The sequence below is a fragment of the Falco naumanni genome, chromosome 3 (genome assembly GCF_017639655.2).
Source record: "Falco naumanni isolate bFalNau1 chromosome 3, bFalNau1.pat, whole genome shotgun sequence".
In the NCBI taxonomy this organism is placed as follows: Eukaryota; Metazoa; Chordata; class Aves; order Falconiformes; family Falconidae; genus Falco; species Falco naumanni.
The window spans coordinates 15,775,249-15,797,432 of record NC_054056.1 but is presented as its reverse complement, the minus strand read 5'-3'; the positions used below and the strand labels follow the sequence as shown (position 1 = coordinate 15,797,432).

Below are 22,184 nucleotides of genomic sequence, written 5' to 3'. Positions count from 1 at the left end.
GGCGCGCATGCGCGGGGGAGGGGGGGGCGGGCTGTGTGCGCATGCGCGGCGGCGGGCGGCGTTGCCATGGGACCCGGCGGCGGGGCCGCAGTGAGGCAAGTGGGGCTTGGCCCGGCCCGGCCCGGTCGCTCCCTCTCTCCTCTCCCCTCCCCTCCCCTCCGGCCGGGCGAGTCGCCTCCGGGGCCCGGTCAGGCCGCCGCTGGGCTCTGGGCCGCCGTTCAGGCCGGCTTTATCCGTGGCCCGGCCCGGCCGTGACCCCGAGCCAGCGCCGGGAGCCTCCGGGGCCTGCGGGCTGCCGCCGAGGCCTGCTGCCGCCTCCCGCGGCCAGGCGGCCGGGGCAGGACCGGGGGGCTGTCGGCGAAGGCTGAAATTAATCCTATAATATCCCTGCGGCAGCGGGGGGAGCGGGGGTCTTTGGTGCTTGTCCCGCCAGTCGTTGACCCCATCCTGTGCTGTCCCCGTGTGCGCGGCTGTTAAAGGGTGCTAAACCGACCCTGTTCTTCACTGTGCTTTTCCTTTGGCTTAAGCACAGAGGGTGGTACGGGTTTCTCCTGTGCGTGTTTTGGAACTTGTGGTTTCAAGCTCCATCTTGGATTAGCAAATTTAATTGAGTTTATTGGCAAACTGCTATACAAGTTAGCTAAACTCTTCTTTCAGTAAGTAGTAATAAAACACTCCGCATACGAATGTGGTGCGGTTTACAATGCCGATATTCATTAAAGGAAATGTAGGTTTGTAGTCATTATCTACTGACCGATGGACCACAGGATTTAGTCCTTTAACTCTAGTGTTTCAATGTTCTTTTCTTGTCCTTCCAGGGATTATCTTAAGCTTGAAACATCGACGCTTTGACTAGCTTACTTCTGCAGCATGCCACACAAGATCGGTTTTGTAGTTGTTAGTTCGACAGGAGAGGAAGATGGCTTCAGCGCAAAAGAGCTGATGGTTCATGCACCAACAGTGAATGGATGGCGATCACCCAGGTACTGCAAGTGGGAGGAATGTGCCTAGTTCTGAAGCACTGACTTGCAAATGAGTGGGAGACATACCATGCATGGTCACTGTAGTTTACAGCATCCCTGACCAAACCAGTTATAAAACCAAAAAAGTTACTTTAATCCCATGGAACCCTTGTCCTGGGGGGGGGGGGGGGGGAGGGAAAGCATCTTGTTTCGCACCTAAAAGCATCACATTGCATTTAAATCAAGTCCTTTAAAAGATAAAAAGGGAACCGGTTTTGCTTTTCTCAGTCTTGGAGTTTGCAGCTGCTTTGGCTTAGTGTTAAAAATCTGGTCCTCTCAGCACATCCTCTAGGTAGGTATGGGACACTTTAACATACACATACATGCGATAATGTGAAAAGAGTTTCTACTTTACTCTTTGGTTTCTTGTTACGAATATTTGTAACACTGACTTAAATTGTAATAACTTTGGAAAGTTTCATAATTAGATGTTACTCGAATTAGAAGTGAAGTCATCTTTAAAAAGATGATTCAGAAATTGTGTGTGTTTTCAGACTCTGTCAGTATCCACAGGAAATTATTCTGCAGTTGGTGGAGAGATGTCGAATACGAAAGCTGCAGTTGCTTGCTCACCAGTACATGATTTCAAGCAAGATTGAGTTCTACATCAGTGAAAGCTTGCCTGAATACTTTGCTCCTTATCAGTCAGAGAGGTTTCACAGACTAGGGTAAGTCAAAAAGCTCTAAATGATTTTATTACCTTAATCAGAAAGGCTTCAGGAGGACATAATACTCATTATGCTTTGCCTGCGATGTTGATACGCTGTGCTGGAAGCAGTAAAGAGATTCCATACGTGCTTAGATCTGTAATGAAGACGTAGGTGTAAGAAGCGTGATACAGATGAACAATCTTGCCAGATGACAGCACGCATTGTTTCAGTTATGAGGCAGTTTAAAATCGTACTGAAGTACAAACCTGAGGAGCAGAAATACAGCTGTGTATTTGTGCGTTTCCTCTGCTTACTTGTTATGTTTTCTTTCTCAGTTATGTCCCTCTCTCAGACAACGAAAAGACCAATTTCAAAGCACGAGAGTTAAAATCTGTGTATATGGATGCAGTTGGCCAGTACCTGAAGCTGATTTTCCATAAAAATTATGTCAATAAATACAATGTATATGGTCAGGTAAGCTGAGTTAAGAGTCCTTACTTGCTAAGCTAGATGATGTTTCAGTAGTACAGAACAGGCATAGAAATCTGCTCCTTTGGTTTGTAGAAGCTAAAAATGTGGGTTGAAAGCTCCTGCAGTTATTTTTGGTTTCTCTTAAAACAAAAAATACCAATGAGAGGTTATAAGTGACCTGGAATCATGACGAAGTGTATGCAACTTATTCAGAACGAATAAGTCAAGTGCACTTTCCATTACTGCCTTTCATTCTGAGTTTTTGACGGCAAAGGAGACTCTGTGCTGAAGACAAAGTACTTCCTCTGAGAATAGCTCTGTAGTCGCTACAAAGTCACACTTAGTCTTTAGAATCTGATGTGGCATTAGGTGAAAGTGTTGTACAGCCAGCCAGATAGATACTTGATTTTTCTTTGCCTCAGTTCTGACGCTTTTCACTTCCATCCCAGACTGGAAAAGGGAACAACTGAGGACTGTACAATGTGGTCTGTAGATCTGGTAATAAATTTTTAATGAAGCATGAAGCACGTTTAGCACTTAGTGCTTTTCTTTGCTTCCATACACCCTGGAGACCACAGGTCCTATTTTTGTTGTTCCATTTTTTTGTTTCAGTTTCAATAGGATATGGAAAAAGTAATGACCTTATGCATTTACATTTTCTTTAAATCTATCCCAGGTTGCCCTAGTAGCTATAAACATTATTGGAGATCCAGCAGACTACAGTAATGACAGCAATAATACTGTAAGTGCAAAGCATCCCTTCTCTTTACTGTTGCTACACATATTTAGTTACAGGGTTCTTGGGGTAACGGAATACATCTTTCTTCTGCTAGTTTTGTGCTGTAGCAGAGCTGCCATGTGTTGATTTTTATGGGTTTGTTTAAATGTTATCTTGAAGGAAGAAAGAAGGCTCAAAAATTGAACCTAATATGCAGGTACAAAAATTAAAACAATCCATTTGAACATTTGCATTTTCAGCCTCTCCAAATTATCTTGTTTCAGTATACCCCAAAGCATAAGTATTGTAAGTTGCGTAGCTTATGTTGGTTGTGGCAAGTCAGAATTTATGTCCTGAACATGCACTCGATATTGATTAATTAAGATGATTTTGTGTTTTTTTCCCCTTACAAAGTCTTCCAGAGAGAAGCTGATAGACCATTACTTAGGAATTAAATCAGATGATCCTGCGTTAGATGGAACTTACCTCAGGTAAGGATGTTCTTTTGCATACACCCTGGCAAAGTGTTTACTCGGTCAAAAGTAGTTTTCAACTTCTATACATTGTTAGTTCCCTGCTAGTGAAAAGAGAAGACCTACGCACAGCCTGGTTTATTTTGGATTTGCTGAAAGTTACTCATTTTATATCTTCAGGAAACCTGACTCCATTTCGCCTCTGGACGATTTGGCTTTTGACATGTACCAGGATCCAGAAGTTGCTCAGATCATACGTAGACTGGATGAGAAGAAGCGCGAAGCTGTCCATCATGAATACTACGATTATGCCAAGAAACTCAAGCAAGCTATTGCAGACTTGCAAAAGGTGTTGTTGAAAGACTGTTTATCTCTGAATCCGAATGGTATTCCAGTGGTCCACCAGGGACCCTAGTGTTCATGTGGAATCATAATGATTTCCAGTGTAGTTTCAAAATAGTAATTTTAAAGTCAGATAGCTTGATTTAAAAACTCGGGTGGAAATACTGAAATATATACGTATGTACAGTAATATGATTTCAAGCTAGTTTGTTATACCATCTTCTAGGTAGGGGAACTACTTGGACGGTATGAAGTAGAGAAGCGTTACGCTGTAGAGAAAGAGGATTATGATCTTGCTAAAAAGAGGAAACAGCAAATGGAAGCATACCGCCTGAAGGTGTATCAGCAGCTGGAGCTCCACGATCTTCTGGACGCCAAGCTGATGGTGGGTGCTGTTATTCCTAATTCATGAGGCATTATCGTGTGGGTATTGTAAGTAGAAATGGCAGAACAACCAAAACAAATTCAAAGAAGAATAATTGTTATGCAAGTATTTTATGACAATCATACATACATGAATTTTAAGTTCTCTGTTTGGATTGTGGATTTCCCTAACCAAAGGCTTGCATGTGGCACTTTGTGAACATGCTTGGTTCTCCATAAATGACATTACATTAAACTTTTAAGGTCTCAAGCAAATGACATTAGAATCCTGAATGTTTTGGGTAATTTCAGGGCTACCCAATGCAGATTAATAAGATACTTTCTCATATTTTGACAGGGTATAGCAGGCGTATACTGGCCTCAAGGTTAACCATACAGAATTAATGCGATAAGATACATGCATACATACATGCATGCATACATATATATATATAGTTTTATCCTGTTCCCAGAATAGGAAGCTTTATAGTCTCTCCACACACGCATCCACACAGAATTACTCTCTGATTGTTTCATAAAGCTGCATCCAGTGGAAATGATTGAACATCTGTGAGTGAGGCCTGATACTTACTTGAACACACCAGAACCTTGTTGATCATCAGAGTTATAACTGTACTAACTCTGATTTTCATATATTGTTAGCCTTGGTTTACAAAATCTCCTTCCCTCTCTCAGATTCAGAACCCATCTGAATTGTCTTTGGAACCTACGGTTTTTACTGACAGTCCTCAGCACACAAAAACTACAAATTCACCTCCTTGTGAGCACACAGAACCACAAAAAGGAGAGCCGCGGAAAGCAGAGCCTTTGCTGGAAAAGAGGTCACCAGATCCCACGTCTGCTGAGCCCATTATTCCCCATCAATCCCCTCCTCCTCCTGTGACTCATCCCACCTCTGGGGGAGCGTTTCCCAAAGAAAGTGTGAGTAGTGTACTTCTGTTGCTGTGGAAATCTATTGGAGCAAATGATCTTGTATTTGATCTTCCAAAACAAGGCCTTTTGTGGATAGTCTCACAGCTTCTGTAGTATCTGAAATTGACTGTATTGCTGAGCAGTGCCCATCTAATAATTGGCATTGGTCTTTCATGAATTTCTTTGGAAGCTTTTAGAGACATTCATTGAGATGGAGGCAAAAAGGGATTATACCCGATTTATATATAGGTGAATGGGAGCAAATAGACTGATTAAATGACTCATCGGGGGTCACACAGCCAATATAGTGGAAGCTGAATTCTGCTTGCTCTGTTAATGGCTTCATAAATCTCCTTCTTGAAGATCACGTTGGATGAATCTACAGCAGCAAGAGAATTTGTTGGAATGTGGTTGTAGAACAAAAGTCTTGGTGTCATGTCTAAAGAGAGGAAGTAATTGATGTATCTAGCTTGATCTCTAGGTTTTGCTGCTCTGGCTTTTGGCAAAGTTAAAGAAGGCTTGTGTTAACTCTGCTAGTAGTAGTATTCTCTCCTAACAGTATGTTGACTTAAAATTATTTAACAAATAAAGGTTCATTACTTGTTTGCTTCTGATCAGTGGGTGATTTCTTCTGTAGATGCATGCACTTCCACAAAAGGCATCTTGTGTGGGTTTTATGGTATTCTATAAACAAGGAAAAAACTTTATTCACAGGTGCTGATTCTGTTTCTTCATAATGCTATTATAGGAGCTTCAATATCTGTCCTTAATTGTAAAAGTGACACTGTTTTAGTGGGGGAAGCAATGTATTGAGGTGAATCCAGGTAGTGATGAATGATGAAAGAACTTAAAATCTGCTGTTCTAGAAATTACTTAGATGTGATCTTCTGTGTTAGGTTGAATTTTTGCCTTATGATGAGAGACCTCTTCCAGCTGCCTGTAAACAGTCTGATGAAGCAATTGCATACCTTGAGCCAGAGGTGACTGAAGAGTATATCAGTGATACTCCAAGGAGCGGCATTACTGGGGAACCAGAAACCTTAACTGAGAAGGCACTGAGGGAGGCCAGCCCTGCTATTGAAGTTTTTGGAGAAGCTTTGGTAAAGAACAGCAAAATAACACATAGATTATTTGTGATCTGTGTTATTTGATATGTGCTTATCTACAAGGACCTACTGATATGTTTTCTACATGTGCAGACCTGCTGCTTAAAAATCTGACTTTAAAATTTGACCTTGGATATATGGGTGCCTGTTTTCAATGTTGACATGATGCTGCAGCTTTTATGATTGATTACTTGATGAGCTATTAAGCAGGTAGTATCCAGTAGACTGTTTTTGAGTATGAACCCTGCCACAATACCCATAACTTGCCACTGTCTTTTGTAGGGAGAGAAGCCATTACTTTGTCTGAAGTGGTTCCTATACCCTGAGCTGTTAATCCATTTTTCTCATAATTTTTCAAAAATAAGTACTGTTAATAAAAGCCACGTTCCTGTAGGAAACACCTGGGGATTTCATGCTTAAGTTCATATGTTTGTTTGAGGCTGTTTCTAGATATAAATGTTGAATAAATATTGAAATATCAGTATTGACCTTTTAAGAGATAATCTCGCTCTGTGTTCAGGTTTCAGGAGCATATTCCAAAACTTGGTCGTGTCGAGAAGATGCGTTACTAGCAGTATATAAGAAGCTGATGGAAATGTCGGTAAACACTCCAAAGGATGATTTAAAAAACATGCTGAGGGCTGCCATTTTTCTTGTAAGGAGAGCCATCGAAGACATAGTGTCTTCCGTAAGTTGTGATATGTTTGATAAGGAATGCAGCCAAAATTGTAGAACCACATGATTAAGATACTTCGAACAAATAGTTTGCAAAACAACTGTGGAGTAAATTTTAAAACAAAAACAAAAAAAACCCAAAACAAAAACCCCCACAACTGGAATGTCAGCTTTTAGTTAGGCTCAAGGACTGAGCAATGTCTGGCATTCAGCAGTGTGGAAAATACTGTCCTGGGCTGAGTAATGAGCTTGAGAAACAGCTGCTGATGCAGTAAATGTGTAGTGTGGTTGAGATTATTTTTTTTCAAGTTGAAATACAGCAAGGAAGTAACTTCTAGTTTCCAGCTTGAGAGTACAGTTAGCCTAAGGGGACTTGGGCTTCAAATAAGCGTTAAACAAGAAGAAAAGAAAAAAAAAATCAAGAACTGTGTTACTCTTTATAAAATACCAGTTCTGAAGCCTTTCACCTAAGCCCTCACAACATGTTTTCTGGAAAAGAGATATCTGAAGTAGCTTCTACTAAGAGTGCTACCGTAATTCTAGATTCCTGTTGCTGCTGTTCTTTAGAACTACAGAAGAGATTTCACAATATTGTCTGAAAACAGAGATCTGTGTGATATTTGTGTTGTTTCTTTTTTCTTTCTAACTTAGGTTTTTCAAGCTGCCCTGAAACTTCTAAAAATGATCATTACCCAATATATACCAAAACATAAACTGGGAAAACTAGAAACTTCTCATTGTGTGGAAAAAACGCTTCCTAATTTGCTTTCTAGGACGGGAGACTCTTCATTCCGCCTTCGCCTCATGGCTTCTAACTTTATTCAAGTAGGTGTTTTTCTTCAAATTACCATTTTATTTCCATGAAGAATGTCACAGAGCTTACAGGTGGGTAATAGCTAATCAGATTCCACTTGGAGACCAGGGTTTGCTGCTGTAAAGGATTACACCTTATATGGAAGGCAAAGTGGTAGAACCAACTTAGTATCTTTGCAGTGTTTTTTCTAGTCCTGTATTGTCACCTCTGTTGTGGGGGGACAGTGTGGGGAAAAAACCTGCTGCTGCAGATGCAAGGAGGTTCTTTGCTGCAAGTAGTCTACAGAGATGAGAGCAAGAGTCAACTTGACAAAAGCATAGAAAAGATGCCCGTTTTAAAAGACACAGTCCGTTCCTTGCTTAATGCTGACAAAGAGCAGCTGTGAATAGCTGCTAGAGAATTACAGTCTCTTTTTCTAGCGGAATTTAGAAGAAAGAACAGGAGTTCTGTGTGAAAATGTGCTAGTTCAGTCCCAGGAGTGGAGTGAGTTACTGGCTCTGGGTTATTTATCCTTGCTTGCATCTGCACATGGAGGGAAAAGACTTTCTTTCACTGTAGATGTAACTAAAATTTTAGCAGCGTTATTGTATGAAGTGGTGTGGTGTGCCGCTGGAACCCCAAACATCATGGGTTTACTTTATTACTACTACTTGATTTGTTTGCAATAGATTCTGTAATCGAATGAGAAAGCAAATGAGAAAATGGTTACTAAGGTATTTCTGTAGACAGGGCATGGCCTGGAGAGAAGGAAAATGTGTTTATGTTGTATGGCTGCTGATAGATGACACGCTGCCTGAATAAGCAGTTCTCAAGGGAAGGTGCCCCATCTTTCTAGAAATAAGTATGTCCAACAGAGAGCAGCCATTGTGGCGACAGCTGCATCTGGCCCTCGGGAAGAGGGACTGCAGGACACCATCATCTGCTGGAGCATCTGTCAGCTGACAGGAACTGGGAGGAAGGAGGGCTTTGGGTTATTAAACATACTGCTACCCGCAAAGAAATAAACACTGAGCTTTGAATAACAGCAGATTTTAGCCCTTAAGGTTCTTTGCAAAATAGAAGGAGAAATTATAAGATGGCATGTGTCTTCTGAAGCACTCTTGGAATCCATCTTGATGTGATGTCAAGACTTTGCATCCTTTGTGGCACTTCTCCCTCCTCTGCTTGTAGTGCAGTGTCAGATGGAGTTACATTTTTCTTACAGTCCAGTTCTAGAACTCATCTGAGAACGTCTAAGATTTTTATTGATTTCTCAATAGCTTTCTCTCTGATGCCAAAAGCAAGACCAAACATCTGTATAATCTTCTCTTTAAAGTGTTTGCACTTCTGGCTGTGAAAGTAACGAATAAGCAGCTATTATAAGCTTCTTATGGAAGGCTTATTTCATTTTACTGAACTTGTTATAGGTAACTTAGAATAACTCTACTTTGCAAAGACAGTTAATTTTCCTCATTTAATGTTCCTACACACAACTGACTCCCTGTATGTTTATAGGAAATGGCACTGTGCAGTGAAGTTAAACCTCTTCAGATTGTTCCAGTTCATCTGGTTCAACCATTAAAACCAAACTCCCCAAGACGTCTGGCAATGAGTCAAGCGGAGTTAGTGGAATACCTCTTAAAAAACATGGGAACTGAAAACTCGGGGTTTACCGTCACCAATGTCATGAAGGTAGGAGTCTGAGTTCACAGCACGTCAAGTTTTTTCTGTTACTGTTTTATAGGGGTTCGTCTGTTTTGGAGTGCCTGGTGAGTTGCTGAAGAGAATTTGAGCCGCTAGGAGGGTGGCAGCACACAAGCTTGTGAGGAAGCAACTTGCCAATATGGGGAAAAAACAATCACTGGGTCAAAAAGTGTTTGCAAAAACCTGTCTGTATGAAGGTTTTTCCCACTGCAGTGAAATAACTGTCTTAGATGAATAAACAAGTCCTTAAAAACATGTGGGAAAAGAGACATATTATTTTTTTATGATTATTATAATTTTCAGTTTGCAACAGGAGCTTTGGAGCACAGAGTTTATGAAGTTCGCGATGCAGCATTGCGGATTATCTTTGATATGTACAGGAAGCACAAGGCTGCTGTACTGGAATACCTTCCTCCAGATGATGCAAGCATTCGCAAGACTGTTCTCTATAAAACACTCTTTGATGGATTCACTAAAATAGATGGTAAAAGTTCTGAAGCTGAAATCAGGGTACGTAGTAAGACTGAAGAACATACATAGTTGCTTTGCATTCATTCATTGCATTCAGCTGGTCAATATACTTATTTCATAGCTATACTAGACATTGAGTGACGCACATAGCAGAATATCATAAAGTGTGTTATTAACATTACTTAGTGTAAAAAAGCTGGTCTTCAGTTTATTATATATGCTTCTTCTTAGGAATAAAGCCTACAGAGGTGGTATTTCTGAAATAAGACACAATCATTTTGGAAAATACACATATACTATTTTATGCTGGCTAGCCTTGGAAGCAGTAAGCACAGAAGAAATGCTATGTGTTTCTTTCAAGTAGTACAGAAGAATTTGGGGAGAGGGAGGTGTTACTGTAACAGACTGACCATTTAACTGAGCAGGATGTTTCTTGTACTCCATTGGCCATTTGTTCTATGCTGATGTGTTTTATTGAAAGTATTTCTTGACAGGCACAGAGAAAGGCAGCAACAGAAAAAGCAGAGAAACAGAAGAAGGAAAAAATAAAAGTTCTGCAAGATCAGCTGGCAGCTCTAAAGGAGACAAAAGCAGAAGTTCAAGCTGAAGTTTGGGTTTGATTTTTTTTTTTTAATTCTTTTTTCCATGGGTTTCATAGGCTTAGACAACTAAAGTTACTATTGTCTCATTATAAACAAAAAAACAAAAAAAGAGAAACTCTCTGAAATACACTAACTGCCTTTCCTCCTCAGCAGTCCGGTTTAAAATCTGAGGCATTGTTTTTCCTTACATAGTATAAAATTTGGATTCTTTTTTATAACAGCTTTGTCTGTCAGATGGTAAATTTGAGAGTGTTTCTACAACTCTAAGTGTTTCTGTACCAGCTAGAGAATAGGAATTCTACTGAGCATGTCAGGGCCTTCTAGTAGCATGCTGTGCTGCACTTCCATTAAGTTTTATATCTGAACCTCAGAAAAGTAGTCAGCTACCTCAGTGCCAGGGTGTAGGACTGATTTTTCCATCCTCAGAGATTGCTGCCTCGCTACCCAAGAGGTTTGCTGTAGGACCAGAAGCACAAACATTGTAATGCATGGGTTCTGCTTCTAAGCTTTTAATTCCAGAGAAAAATCAGAATATTGTCTGCTCTTTCTTTCTCCCTGGCAAGCAATCAGTCATTAAGCAAATTTCTGACTTAAATGTCTTTTTTTGATAGGAGAAAGAATGTGATTTTCAGAAGCCAAAGAATCAAGGTAGGTAATTTCAAATAGTATCAAGAAAAACAGAGGCATTTCAAGATGTCTGTGAAATAGTGTAGGATGCTTAAATAGATTATTGAATTATTTTGGTTAAAAACATGCCAGAACACTTCGGAGTGGTTGAGCTTCAACCTGCTGTAGAGGTAACAATGTTCATGAAAGAAAATTTACCATCAACTAACTAGTTAATTTCTAATAAGAAATTAGCATGGCTTGGCCTGAAACCATTTTAGATTTCTCCCCAACCTGAGGCAGATCATCTACTACATATAAAAATAATCAGTGAAATATTTTATTGTAATAGATCACTGAAGTACTTGTGTCCCAGTTGCTTACGGGTATGTTGGCTTTCAGCGCTTGCTTACCAATATGGCAGTGGTGTGCTTCTGTTAGGGTTCTTTGCTGTTGAGATCCAAAGAAGCAGTATTGCTAGGCGTGCAAAAGAACCAATTAAAATGTGATCTTAGTTTTAATAGCTCTCTTTTTACAGGTTACCAGGTAAATGAAAGCCCACAGCCTGCAGCAGCAGAGATTGCAGATGATCATTCCTCTGGTGCAGATTACGTGGCTAAGTAAGTTAGAAGAGCAGCTTCTAATCACCTTAAGCACTTTATATAACCTGCAAGCTAATAACAGTAATAACGTTCTTCCAGTTGATCAAAGCTCATACCTACAGCATTGAAACAATGAAAAAAAATAATCTGTTCTAACAGATCTGGAGTTATCACCAACTAGATGTTGATTTCTTTAAGTTCTTGGATAGTGTGACCTTGAACTTGTTTTCTGAGTAGTTGCTTGTGGGATAAGAAATTGCCACAAATGTTCAACTGCCAGTGTAAAATAAGGCAAAGATACAGTGTAGTTTCTTGGTTATTGTAGGATAAGGGCATAGAGAAGGCATTTCAAAATTCTGGAGCCATGAAAGCCAGTTTCAGTGAGCTGTTCTCAGTGTTTTTGTGGAATTATGTTTTTCTATGCGAACATATACTTTATAGCTGTCTTTACAGTAAATTACATAATGGTATCTGTACATGCCCCAACTGAAGGTCAGTGCTATGTAAGGGAAATAAGGCATGCCAAGATTTTAGCTATTTTTCAGAGTACTTCCTGGCAGAAGACATGAGGTTCATTTCTCTCTCTGATGTTATTGATGTTTGTATTTTTTTTTCCTAGCATGTGTGTGTTTTGTGGTGAAAGGGACAAATCCTTTACAGAGGAAAGATTGGATCTCCATTACTGGAAACACTGCCCTATGTTAACCAGATGTGAGCACTGCAAGCAGGTTAGGCATAAACTTTCTAGAGCTACTACAAGACATTAACTGTGGTTATTCTGGTTTTAAGGTGCTAGAAAACATTCAGTGCTAAGGTAGATTAATTCTGAACACAACTGTGTGATCTTGGATAGTGCTTTTCGAAAAGAGCAGCATTATAAATTGTATTAATAATTAGACTAAAATTTCATTTTCCATCTCTCATTTTGGAAAGTGAGATGTAATTTCCAAAAAATGACATAAGCATTTTTTAAAATGCTATCCTTATTTACTCAGTACAGGTGCAAATCTTCTTGGGTGCCTCTTGCTTTATTGCAGGTGGTGGAAATAGCAGGCCTGACAGAGCACTTGTTGACTGACTGCGATAAAAAGGACAGCTTTAGGAAATGTCCGCGGTGCACTGAGGCCCTTCCAAAAGACGAGTTGCCCAAACATATTAAGAGCAAGACTTGCAATTGTGAGTAGTTTCCAACAGAGAAGTTGAACTTAAAGGTCCAGTCAGTCAGACTTTCAAATACCGCGTATCTTTGGCAAGTCAGACTGCTTTTGTGTAGGTACTGCACTGTGGATTTTGAAATTTAAGTAAATCCTCAGGAGGGAAGGCTTTTGGGATAAGCGCCTGAGTTTTCCAGTACTTGGAATGGTTTGCTTCTATAAATGTTTGTGGGGAGGCTGAGTGAGGAGAACAAAAAGCTTGTACCACAACCTTGCAGATTAAGCCCTTTTGATTTTGTGTTTTGATGTAGATGATCAAACACAGGGCTTCTCTGATGGCATTTAATGACAGAGTAGGAGCTGGTTTAGCCATGGGATAGTTTTATGCTCTTTGTTCTGCAAGTTGTCCTCTTGTATTTGAAATTAGCCTGTTTTACAGTAATTCTTATGCTATTTTTCTAATCACTTCAGCTGCCAAACCAGAGGACGTGGCAAACCATTGCCCATTGTGCCATGACAACTTTCCCCCAGGAGAGGAGGTAAGGCTGCCTTCCAGGTGGGTCTGATGCTGCTGTGTCACTGGGGCTGAATTAGTGGCCTGTCCTGACACTGGCTTATACCCAACACCTGAAGAACTTGCCTGGATTATTGCCAGGGTCCCTAATGGCCATCTCATGCTCTGGGCTCTTCTGCCCTTAAAGGTGTATATGGGAACCACGAGGCTACAGGCTGTTCAGTGTAGGTCTTTCTCCTCCTGCATAGGCAGCTATACACCTTACAGCTTTCCAAATTCCCAACTAATGCTAGAATCTGTGGGTTCATTTGTCAGCCCTAGTGTTTGGAGTGACATCACGCAGCTTAAAACCCTGCAGCGGGACTGAGCACATCCAAGAGGGCAGCCAGGATTGAGGTGCTGTGGGTTTGGGTGTAAGAAAAAATGGACATGAAGAAAGTAAGCAAGAACTGCTCTAGTTGTCTACAGAGTTGAGATGGCCTCTCTCTAATTTCTACCTGCTCTTCCCTGTAACTGCCTAATGCTATGAAATCGCTGACATGCCAGCTCCAAAATATGCTTTCAGCAGTTGAAAATATGTATTAGTATTATATAAAAAGTGATCTGTTCAGAAAATATGTAACATACCTGTTTCTATTTATCCATTTCTATTAATCCAACACTATATTATAAGAAGTTAGGCGTATGATTTAATTTTTGGCAAAAGACTATCCAGGAGGCAGCCAACAACTCTATACTGCATATTAGATCCAGTTAAATGTCAATGGCTGATACACAATCTTTGTCATTTTCTTCCTTGCAATGGGCCTGTTGAGTAGTGCTTCTGATCTCAAAACCAAGCTTCTTCCAAATCCTTTGCTTTGCCCATCATGAGGAGCTCAGAAAATACTGTGACCAAGTCTGAAATGTTTGTTGAGAAATGTGTGTTGTTTGGATTTGGGTTTTTTCTTGCTTCTGCCCAAACTATTCTTGTAGGTAAGGGACTTCACTTAGCCTCTAGTTTGAAGAGGCCATCCTGTTTTCTTGTAACAGTAGCTCCTATACCTTCAGGTTGCTGAATGCTTTAATTATTGTCATAACCTTGTAGTTATATCCAGGCTTTTTCAATTTAAAATATGTATAGATGAAAGGTTTTTCCATGTTATTCGTACACTGTTTTTTCCTGATTTGAACTCAGGTGTCAATTAAGAAGATTTAAAAAACAAGACAAATGACACTTGCTTTTAATTTCTAGGATCTGTCGGGGGGGTGGGGTTATTGTGATGTACCTTTTAAGTTATATTAAAAACATGGATATATTGATTTGCTTCAGTTGTAAGTCATAAGGTGCTCGTGCTTTTATGAATGAGCAGATTGAAATGCTATTGCCATAAAGTCTGTATACAACTCTCATTTTCCTGATGTTTTAAAAAGATGTATAATGACCAGATAAAAGAGTGACTAACTTTGCTGGTATTGTGGTATCACTTCTTTTTAATTGACTTTAGGCCTGGAAATCTCACTTAATCGGCAACAATGGCTGTAAAATGAATCAGCGGAGGTTTTCCACAATGAATAGAACTCATCTGCTGCAGCCAGGTAAGATAATATTTTATGATCTTGATTATACTTTTTACTCTGTGGCCTTTGCTTGAGAAAAGTATTTCGTCCTTGAGAGTAAGCTGGCTCTTAACTACTTGTTCAACACCTTTTTTGCATTTGTGTAACCTAACTGGTATTTCTTACGCTGATATTTTGGGGAGCAAATTCTCAAAATCATTCAGTAACAATAATTTCAAAACAAGAGCGTCAGTTCAGTTGATTGGGGAGACTGGTGTATTTGATAATTTGATCAGTTCAGCCTTTTTTTTTTTCCCCGCATAATAGCATGATCATGAATAGCACAATCAGCAGCAATACTAAATAGTTAACGTTCTGGAAAGCTCCTGAACGCTGACACACAGAACTGGGTGCCTGATTTAGCTTCTAATGTCCAATCAGTGGATGCTAATCTAATCCTAATTACAAGATGAATTGAATAGTTAGTGCTGTGTACTGCTTTTCCTTTTCAATTCAGACCCAGGAGCTAGGCAGAATTTATGATGGTGCAGCTTCTTCACCAACAAAAGAGAAATTGATGCTGATGTCAGGTGGTTTATTTTTTTAACAGTTGTCTTTGTTTATGAAGCACATGCCAAATCCTTTTATTTCCTGAGCACACAAGTTAAACAGGCTATTTTCGCTGCCTGCAGCACCAAAACTCTTTTGGCCAGTAACCCCAAAACCTTTCCTCCTTCAGACATTTTTCCAGAGTTCTTTAGTTCACTGCATGTTCAGGTTGTTGCTAGAGTTAACTTCCTCTGCCCCATACTTGCTTTGCTCATACCTGCTGTCGTGGTTTAACCCTAACTGGTAATTAAGTACCACAGAGCCACTCACTCACTCACTCCCCGCTCACTCAGAGAAGTGGGAAGGAGAATTGGAAAGGAATGTAAAACTCAAGGGTTGAGGTAAGAACAATTTCATAAGTAAAGCAAAAGCCACGCACGCAAGCACAGCAGAACAAGGGATTCATTCCCCACTCCCCACGGGCAGGCGGGTGTTCAGCCATCCCCAGGGCAGCAGGGCTCCATCACGTGTACCTGTTACTCGGGAAGACAAATGCCATAATGCCTGATGTCCCCCCCTTCCTTCTTCTTCCCCCAGTTTATATATTCAGCATGATGCCATATGGTATGGAATAGCCCTTTGGCTAGTTCAGGTCACCTGTCCTGGCTGTGTCCCCTCCCCATGTCCTGTCTCCTGTCCTGTGCCCCCCCCAGCCCTCTCGCTGGCAGGGCCCAAGGAACTGAAAAGTCCTTGGCTTAGTATAAGCATCACCCAGCAACAACTACAAACATCAGTGTCCTATCAACATTGTTCTTACACCAAATCCAAAATGTAGCACTGCACCAGCTACTAAGAAAAAAAATAACTCTGTCCCAGCTGAAACCAGGACAGTATCCACCCCTTACTCCATACCACTTACATCATGCCACGCTTTCCAATGCAACCTCATTAACTCCCATCACCCTTCCTGTCCTTTGATATAACACACAGATAGCATTCCACTGGTCCGTGGACCACCCCTGTAAAAAAGTCTATAAAATGTCTACAAAAATGTCCATTGAGTTCATTTAGTCCATGAACATGACCTCTTATGGTGCTCACTCAGGAGAAGAGAGGTTGTGTGTTGTATGGGGTTATCAGGCATCAAAGCCAGCTCAGGTGGGGTCACTGCTGCACTTGCACTGCTTCTTGTAAGGCCTGTCCTCCAACGGTTCAGGTGGTTCCTGCTGTAGTAATTCCTATCACATGAAACTCAAATCATGGATTACAACAATTTAAAGGTATATCCATTACAGTCTCCACCCCTGGTCCCTTCAGACCAGCCTGTAGGGTTTAATGTTGCAATGAACTCCCCCTTGCCCCTGCTCTGGCTTGGACTTATCCACAGACTGCAGTCCCTTACAGGGGACTCCAAGTGGAGCCTCAGCTACGAGCCACAGTCTCTCCAGGGGTATCCCTGCTGCGGCATAGGCGCATCCACAGCCACAGTCGCTTCGAGGTGCACCTGTTCCAACATGGCCTTATCCATGGGCCATCACCATAGACCTGCTCCACTGTGGCCTTACCCACAGCCACAGTCCCTTCAGAAGTAAATCAGCTCCAGCGTGGCCTTATCCCTGGCCGCAGTCCCTCCAGGGATGTACCTGCTCTGTCGTGGGCTTATCCATGACCACGCATTTTGAGGTGCACCAGCATGACCTCACGCACAGCCACTGATGCTTCAAGGTGTACCTACTGCAGCACGGACTTATCCACAGCCACAGATGCTTTGAGGCATACCTTCTCCAGCGTGGACTTGTCCTTGGGCCACAGTCCCTTCAGAGGTACCTGCTGCGGCGCAGACATAACCACAGCTACAGCCACTCAAGATTTACCTGCTTGGGCATGGGCTTATTCCTGGCCACAGGCGCTTTGGGGTGTCCTGCTCCCACACAGACTCGGTCACAGGTCCTTTGGCTCGAGTTCACAGTGGAGTTCCAGCCTGCCCAGTGCAGCAGCGATGCCCTGGCTGTCTGCCAGCCCACGCACGTGGCCATGGCTGTTGCCAAAATGTTCCCACACACCTGCGTTTCACAACTACTCCAAGTTCCTGGAAAGTACTGTTGAATTGTCCCTTTCAGCTGTCAGAAGTGAATGATGTTCAATGGTTTCCAGTCTTGAACTGGACCTACAATCATGTCTGTCTGTCTGCAGCTTTGCTGTTTCTATTTGCTAACGAGAATGCTAGTTAGTTTGCTGCTGCTTAGAATTTGGACACATAGAAGGAGCTTAAATCCTTTCTGGGTACAGCTAAAGCTCCAGAGCAATTTCCTAGAGATAGGAAAGAAACCCTGAGCCCTTAGTTCTACCGCTCCTGGTATGAGACACACCTCAGGCTGGATACCAGCCAACTTTTAATTCCTCGGGTCAGCCATTCGGATTTCATATAACTTGAGAATCAAAATGGTAGATAAAATTCAAGACGGACTAGATGTGCTTGCAATAACGATCTGTATTTTCTTTTCACAGGGAAAACAGGTGGCCAGTATTTAAGGAAGTCGAGTCCTTCAGGAGCAAAAGCTCAACGCCCCTCTATAGAAAGCAAGGTCCCAACTCCAAGAGGGGGGCCCAAATAAAAGCACTGGCAAAACATATTCAAAGCCATGACAGGACAAGTATTTATTCCTTCATCTTAGTAACCGGGCCTACAGTTGTCAATAGTAATTTAAAAAGTATGGGCAACTCGTATCATCTTTTCCATTTGATGACATGGGGCTGTTTGTCAGCCTTGAGCAGTGCTTGCCTAGTCTGGCAACTGCAGAATGTAACTTCTGTGTTAGCTGTCTGTGCAGCGCTGTGGTTTTTTAGATCGCTCACGTTAGAAACACGTTAGCAAATGAGGCTTGTTGCAGTCATGCAGGTTCCTTTGATGCAACGATGATGTGGGTATCTTCACAATACCGTTGTTCACCTGCCGTGACGCGCAGCTAGCCTAAGGCGAAATGAAAAATACATGCGTGTGTAGAAGGAAAGACATGTCAGTCTCTACGAAGTGCATATCTCAGTTATCTGAAAGACCTTTATGATCCTGTATAGATGAACTCTTGAGCCAATTAATGGGTAAAATAGAATTCTGCTTTATAGAATTGTTTACTCATGTGTTTTCTAGAAGAGAAAAAAAAAAAAAAAGGAGAAATTGCAATGTAGATGAGGAAGGCTATGGTGTTTGTTTTTTCCACTGCAAATCCTACGGTGTAGATTTATTTGCTTCAGTTAGGGCGTATTTAGAAGTAGGGCCAGGAATTGGAAAGCTTTCTCAGGTGTCCGCTCCACAAGTACAATGAAGTCAGTCAAAGAATGATGCTGTTCTTTGGTAGTTAGCGTAGCCACTGTGCCGAGATCTTGTGTATTTTGATAGTAAGAAAGAGACTATTTTTATGTTTACAACAGCTGTCTTTTTCTTCCATGTATTTGTCAGGATAAACTTTATCAGCTAAAATGGGACAGATTTATAGCTATTGTGAAAGCTTGCAAGTCCACTTGCGTGCTAGGCTCTAAAACTCTTGGTTCCTTCATCAGAAATGGGAAGCGTACACTCTTCTAAAACTGACTGCTATCCTTAAACACCTCAAATCAGCTGAAAGCTCTAGCTGACCCTGCAAAGAAAGGAATGGGATCAGGGTTGTGAGAAAATGTTTCTGCTCATTTTTAAAATGCTTAGAAACATTATTTTGACAGATATATCTGCTCTCCTTTCTCATATCAGAGAAATTAATTTTATGAGTTCAAGCATGTTAATAAGGTTGAAATTGATGTCTCATCCTTGGGTCTGTGAGGTGCTGGGAGCACAGCAAGCCCTGCCTGGTGAGACGTGGCTTTGCTGCGGAAGCCTGGCCTGTACATCTATTTCAGTTTTAAGGGAAGCAGAGCAGTACCCAAAGCGCTACCGAACACCCAAGGATCGGCACCGAAAGCTCAAGGGCTGGTTGGATATTGCTGTAGGACGTGCTGTTACGTAGGAAGTACCATGAAACTGCTGTTCTGTGCTGCTCTCTCGCTGTACACCAAGTGCCTTATTAGTCCACTTGAGAAATGGATTAAGCCCAACCGCAAGAGTCCTGTTCGGTACGTGACAAGAGTATGTATTGATGAAGCTACTGTAAAAATTAAAAGTTATGCTTTAAAAATCTCACGGCTAATTCTGAAATATATCCCCAAGTAATGGCCTCTTAAAAGAAAAAAAATCTTAGCGGGCCTCTGAAAAGCTTGAATTAATTAAATTTAGATCTTTTTTCCTGTTTTAGTGTACTGTGTCTCAGCTTGCTTCTAAATCCAGCTCTAATACCGAGTTTCTCTGTTAGATCTTGATTAAAATAAGCATCTGTAGACTACAGCATGTGACCATTTAATAGTTTCAATATTAATACAGAGGGTGCGAAGCTTTTGTACCCAAAGCAACAATCTTAATGTTTCTACTTGCAGCACTTGGGATAGAATTAATTGGTCCTAAATCTGTGTCCACCACAGGTATGAGACTGAGTGATTGTGCTAATACAAGTAGAAGTTTTGAGGGTTGGGTTTTTTGGCTACCACGGAGTGCATTTGTGGTACTGTTTTGTATATACACCACTGGTTTTGTAATACGCAGTTTTTATAGTTTGTGTGCAGCCTGCCTACAAGCTTGTGAATTTTGCAGGCAGATCAGTGTGCTTGTATTTTGAAAGCCTTTATAGAAACTGTTTCTTTAACCCTTCCTAATATATATATATATCAACAAATATGCATATGTTAGGAATATACATACTATTAATAAATATGTATGTATGTTTATTGCTACTATAGTCATTCCTATAACATGAAACTCAAATCACGTTATTTAGTGACACAGATTCCTATTTGAGAACCTGATATGCAAGCAAAATAATCATTGATTTTGCTCAGAGATTAGCATGTGCAATGGACTGTGGGCTCATCAGCTGCTGCCCAGAGTATTTTTTTCCTTTTGGACATAGAACTGTGAGCTTTCCATTGTGCAACTTTAATGAAAACCAAACAAACCACCCATGTGCAAAGGTCCTCCGTGTATTTTGTGTGGGCCAGTGTAGTATGTATATTGAACTGGTAAATGCAGCTTTCCATTGCTCCTCAACCAATGGCTTTCAAACCCAGTCAAGCCAGGTGTAATTAAAATAACCAGTTACATCCTCCACGTAGCAGGATACGTGCTTTCTATTTTACATTATGGGACAAGCTTTTTAGACATGTTTTTTAAAAGAAAAATAAAAATTAACACATGATTTAAAAAACAAAACAACCAAGCCAAAGCAAACAAAAATCCCCCAAACATCGTTAATTACAGCGAGGGTCGTATTTCCTGGTGCTGACCTGAGTAGCAGAAGAGCTGGGGGCTATGCGAGACACTTACAGTCCTTCTCTTTGCAGGCGTTTTCCCATGGGTAGCACTGGTTTCCCACGCTGGTACCCGAGGATGCTCTCCTGCTGCCCCATGCCTGGGCTGCCCGTCTCCCCCATAGTCACTGGGGCCAGAGTGGGCTCCGGAGCTGCTTTTCTCATTGCTCCATCGCAGCGCGGGGCAGTTCCGCCTTAGGGACCCACACACTGACTCTCCGCAGCTTTTTCACTGCAAGACGTTGTCCTGTAGGAGATTCCTGCCTCTTCCCTCTCCTCACCACACACCTCGCTTCCCGAAGGAGCAGGAATTGTGTGCAAGAGAAGTGCATGGCCAGAGCCTTTTGTCAAAAAGGACCTTTCCTTTAAAGGAAAATCCATAGGCTTCAGCACAGCACGTTGCCTCTTAAGGGCTTTGCAATTTTTTTTTCACATCCAGAACATCTCTTAAGCCAATGTTTTAAATAAATAGTTTAAATATTTCAGTATGAAACATTCACTGAGATTGTTGGGTATCTTTGGAGTTTTAAAAAAAAGCACTTCTAAAGTGAGATATAAAGGTAATAATAGCAATTCCAATGGTACAGATGGGAAAGGACTTGAGAAAATGGAGGGGGTTTTAGGATGTGGGAGGACCTTCTCTGAGCGTAACTACCCCCACTAATTTGTCAAGGACGATTTCACAGGGCTGCTCCCTTTCGCTTAACGAACAACCTGTGTTTTCTGCGGCGGCAAAACAAACAGCAGCGTGAAAAGCAGGGGGAGGTTTGCTCCTGTGCCACCAAGTCTCGAGCGAAATATTCCGGAGCCAAAACGCCGCACGGGCGCGGGGCTGGCTCACGGCAGGAGATCCCCGAAGCGTTGGGCTGGGAACTTCCATCGGCAGCGACGGGAGATGGTTAACGAAGCCCAGCCCGCGGGCCCCGCCCCGGGGGCTCCTCGCCAGCCGGAGCCCTCGCTCCCCGCCGTGCCGGGCTGTCAGCCCCGCTGTCTCCATCCCCGCCGCCTGCCGGGAGGGCCGGAGGGGCTGCTCGGGTTGCGGCTGACGCGGTTCCGACGCCCCGGGTGAGCTGGAGAGGTGCGTGACCCCGCAGCGGTCAGCGCTGCCAGGGGACCGGCGGCCGCTTGGAACGCGGCGTTATTCTCCTTGCGCTGCTCCGCGAGCGAGGCCGGGCGGTACCGCGGCGGCTCCGGACTCTTTGTGCAGCGGCCGGGGGGGGGCCGGGCCGGGCAGGCGGCGGGGCCGGGGCGGGCGGGCGCTGTCCCGGGGGCGGTGCGGGTGCGGCGGGGCCGGGGCGGGCCGGGCGCTGTCCCGGGGGCGGTGCGGGTGCGGCGGGGCCGGGGCGGGCGGGCGCTGTCCCGGGGGCGGTGCGGGTGCGGCGGGGCCGGGGCGGGCGGGCGCTGTCCCGGGGGCGGTGCGGGTGCGGCGGGGGCGGTGCGGGTGCGGCGGGGCCGGGCCGGGCCGGGCGGTCCTTCCCGCCGTGTAGGGGGCGAGCGCAGCGCGGCGCC

General features: G+C 42.7%; 1 protein-coding gene across 4 annotated transcripts; it reads left to right on the top strand.

The window, feature by feature from the left end:
* The first annotated feature begins 49 nt into the window (after positions 1-49).
* Positions 50-19,454, top strand: CEP104 (centrosomal protein 104). Of its 4 annotated transcripts, none has more exons than XM_040587284.1 (22): positions 50-95; positions 819-983; positions 1,517-1,690; positions 2,008-2,146; positions 2,820-2,885; positions 3,276-3,352; positions 3,515-3,683; positions 3,903-4,061; positions 4,736-4,981; positions 5,869-6,072; positions 6,599-6,766; positions 7,405-7,578; positions 9,062-9,238; positions 9,554-9,760; positions 10,216-10,335; positions 10,935-10,971; positions 11,468-11,549; positions 12,151-12,259; positions 12,569-12,707; positions 13,157-13,224; positions 14,687-14,777; positions 17,796-19,454. In XM_040587284.1, exons 2-22 carry the CDS (start codon positions 871-873, stop codon positions 17,900-17,902), a joined length of 2,826 nt encoding a protein of 941 aa, XP_040443218.1. In that variant the 5' UTR covers positions 50-95; positions 819-870; the 3' UTR covers positions 17,903-19,454. The 4 variants fall into 4 exon arrangements, with proteins under 4 accessions (XP_040443218.1, XP_040443217.1, XP_040443220.1 ...); XM_040587283.1 differs by lacking the exon at positions 50-95 and adding an exon at positions 199-480; XM_040587286.1 differs by lacking the exon at positions 50-95 and adding an exon at positions 200-480 and having other exon boundaries at positions 10,216-10,329.
* Positions 19,455-22,184: the final 2,730 nt, after the last annotated feature.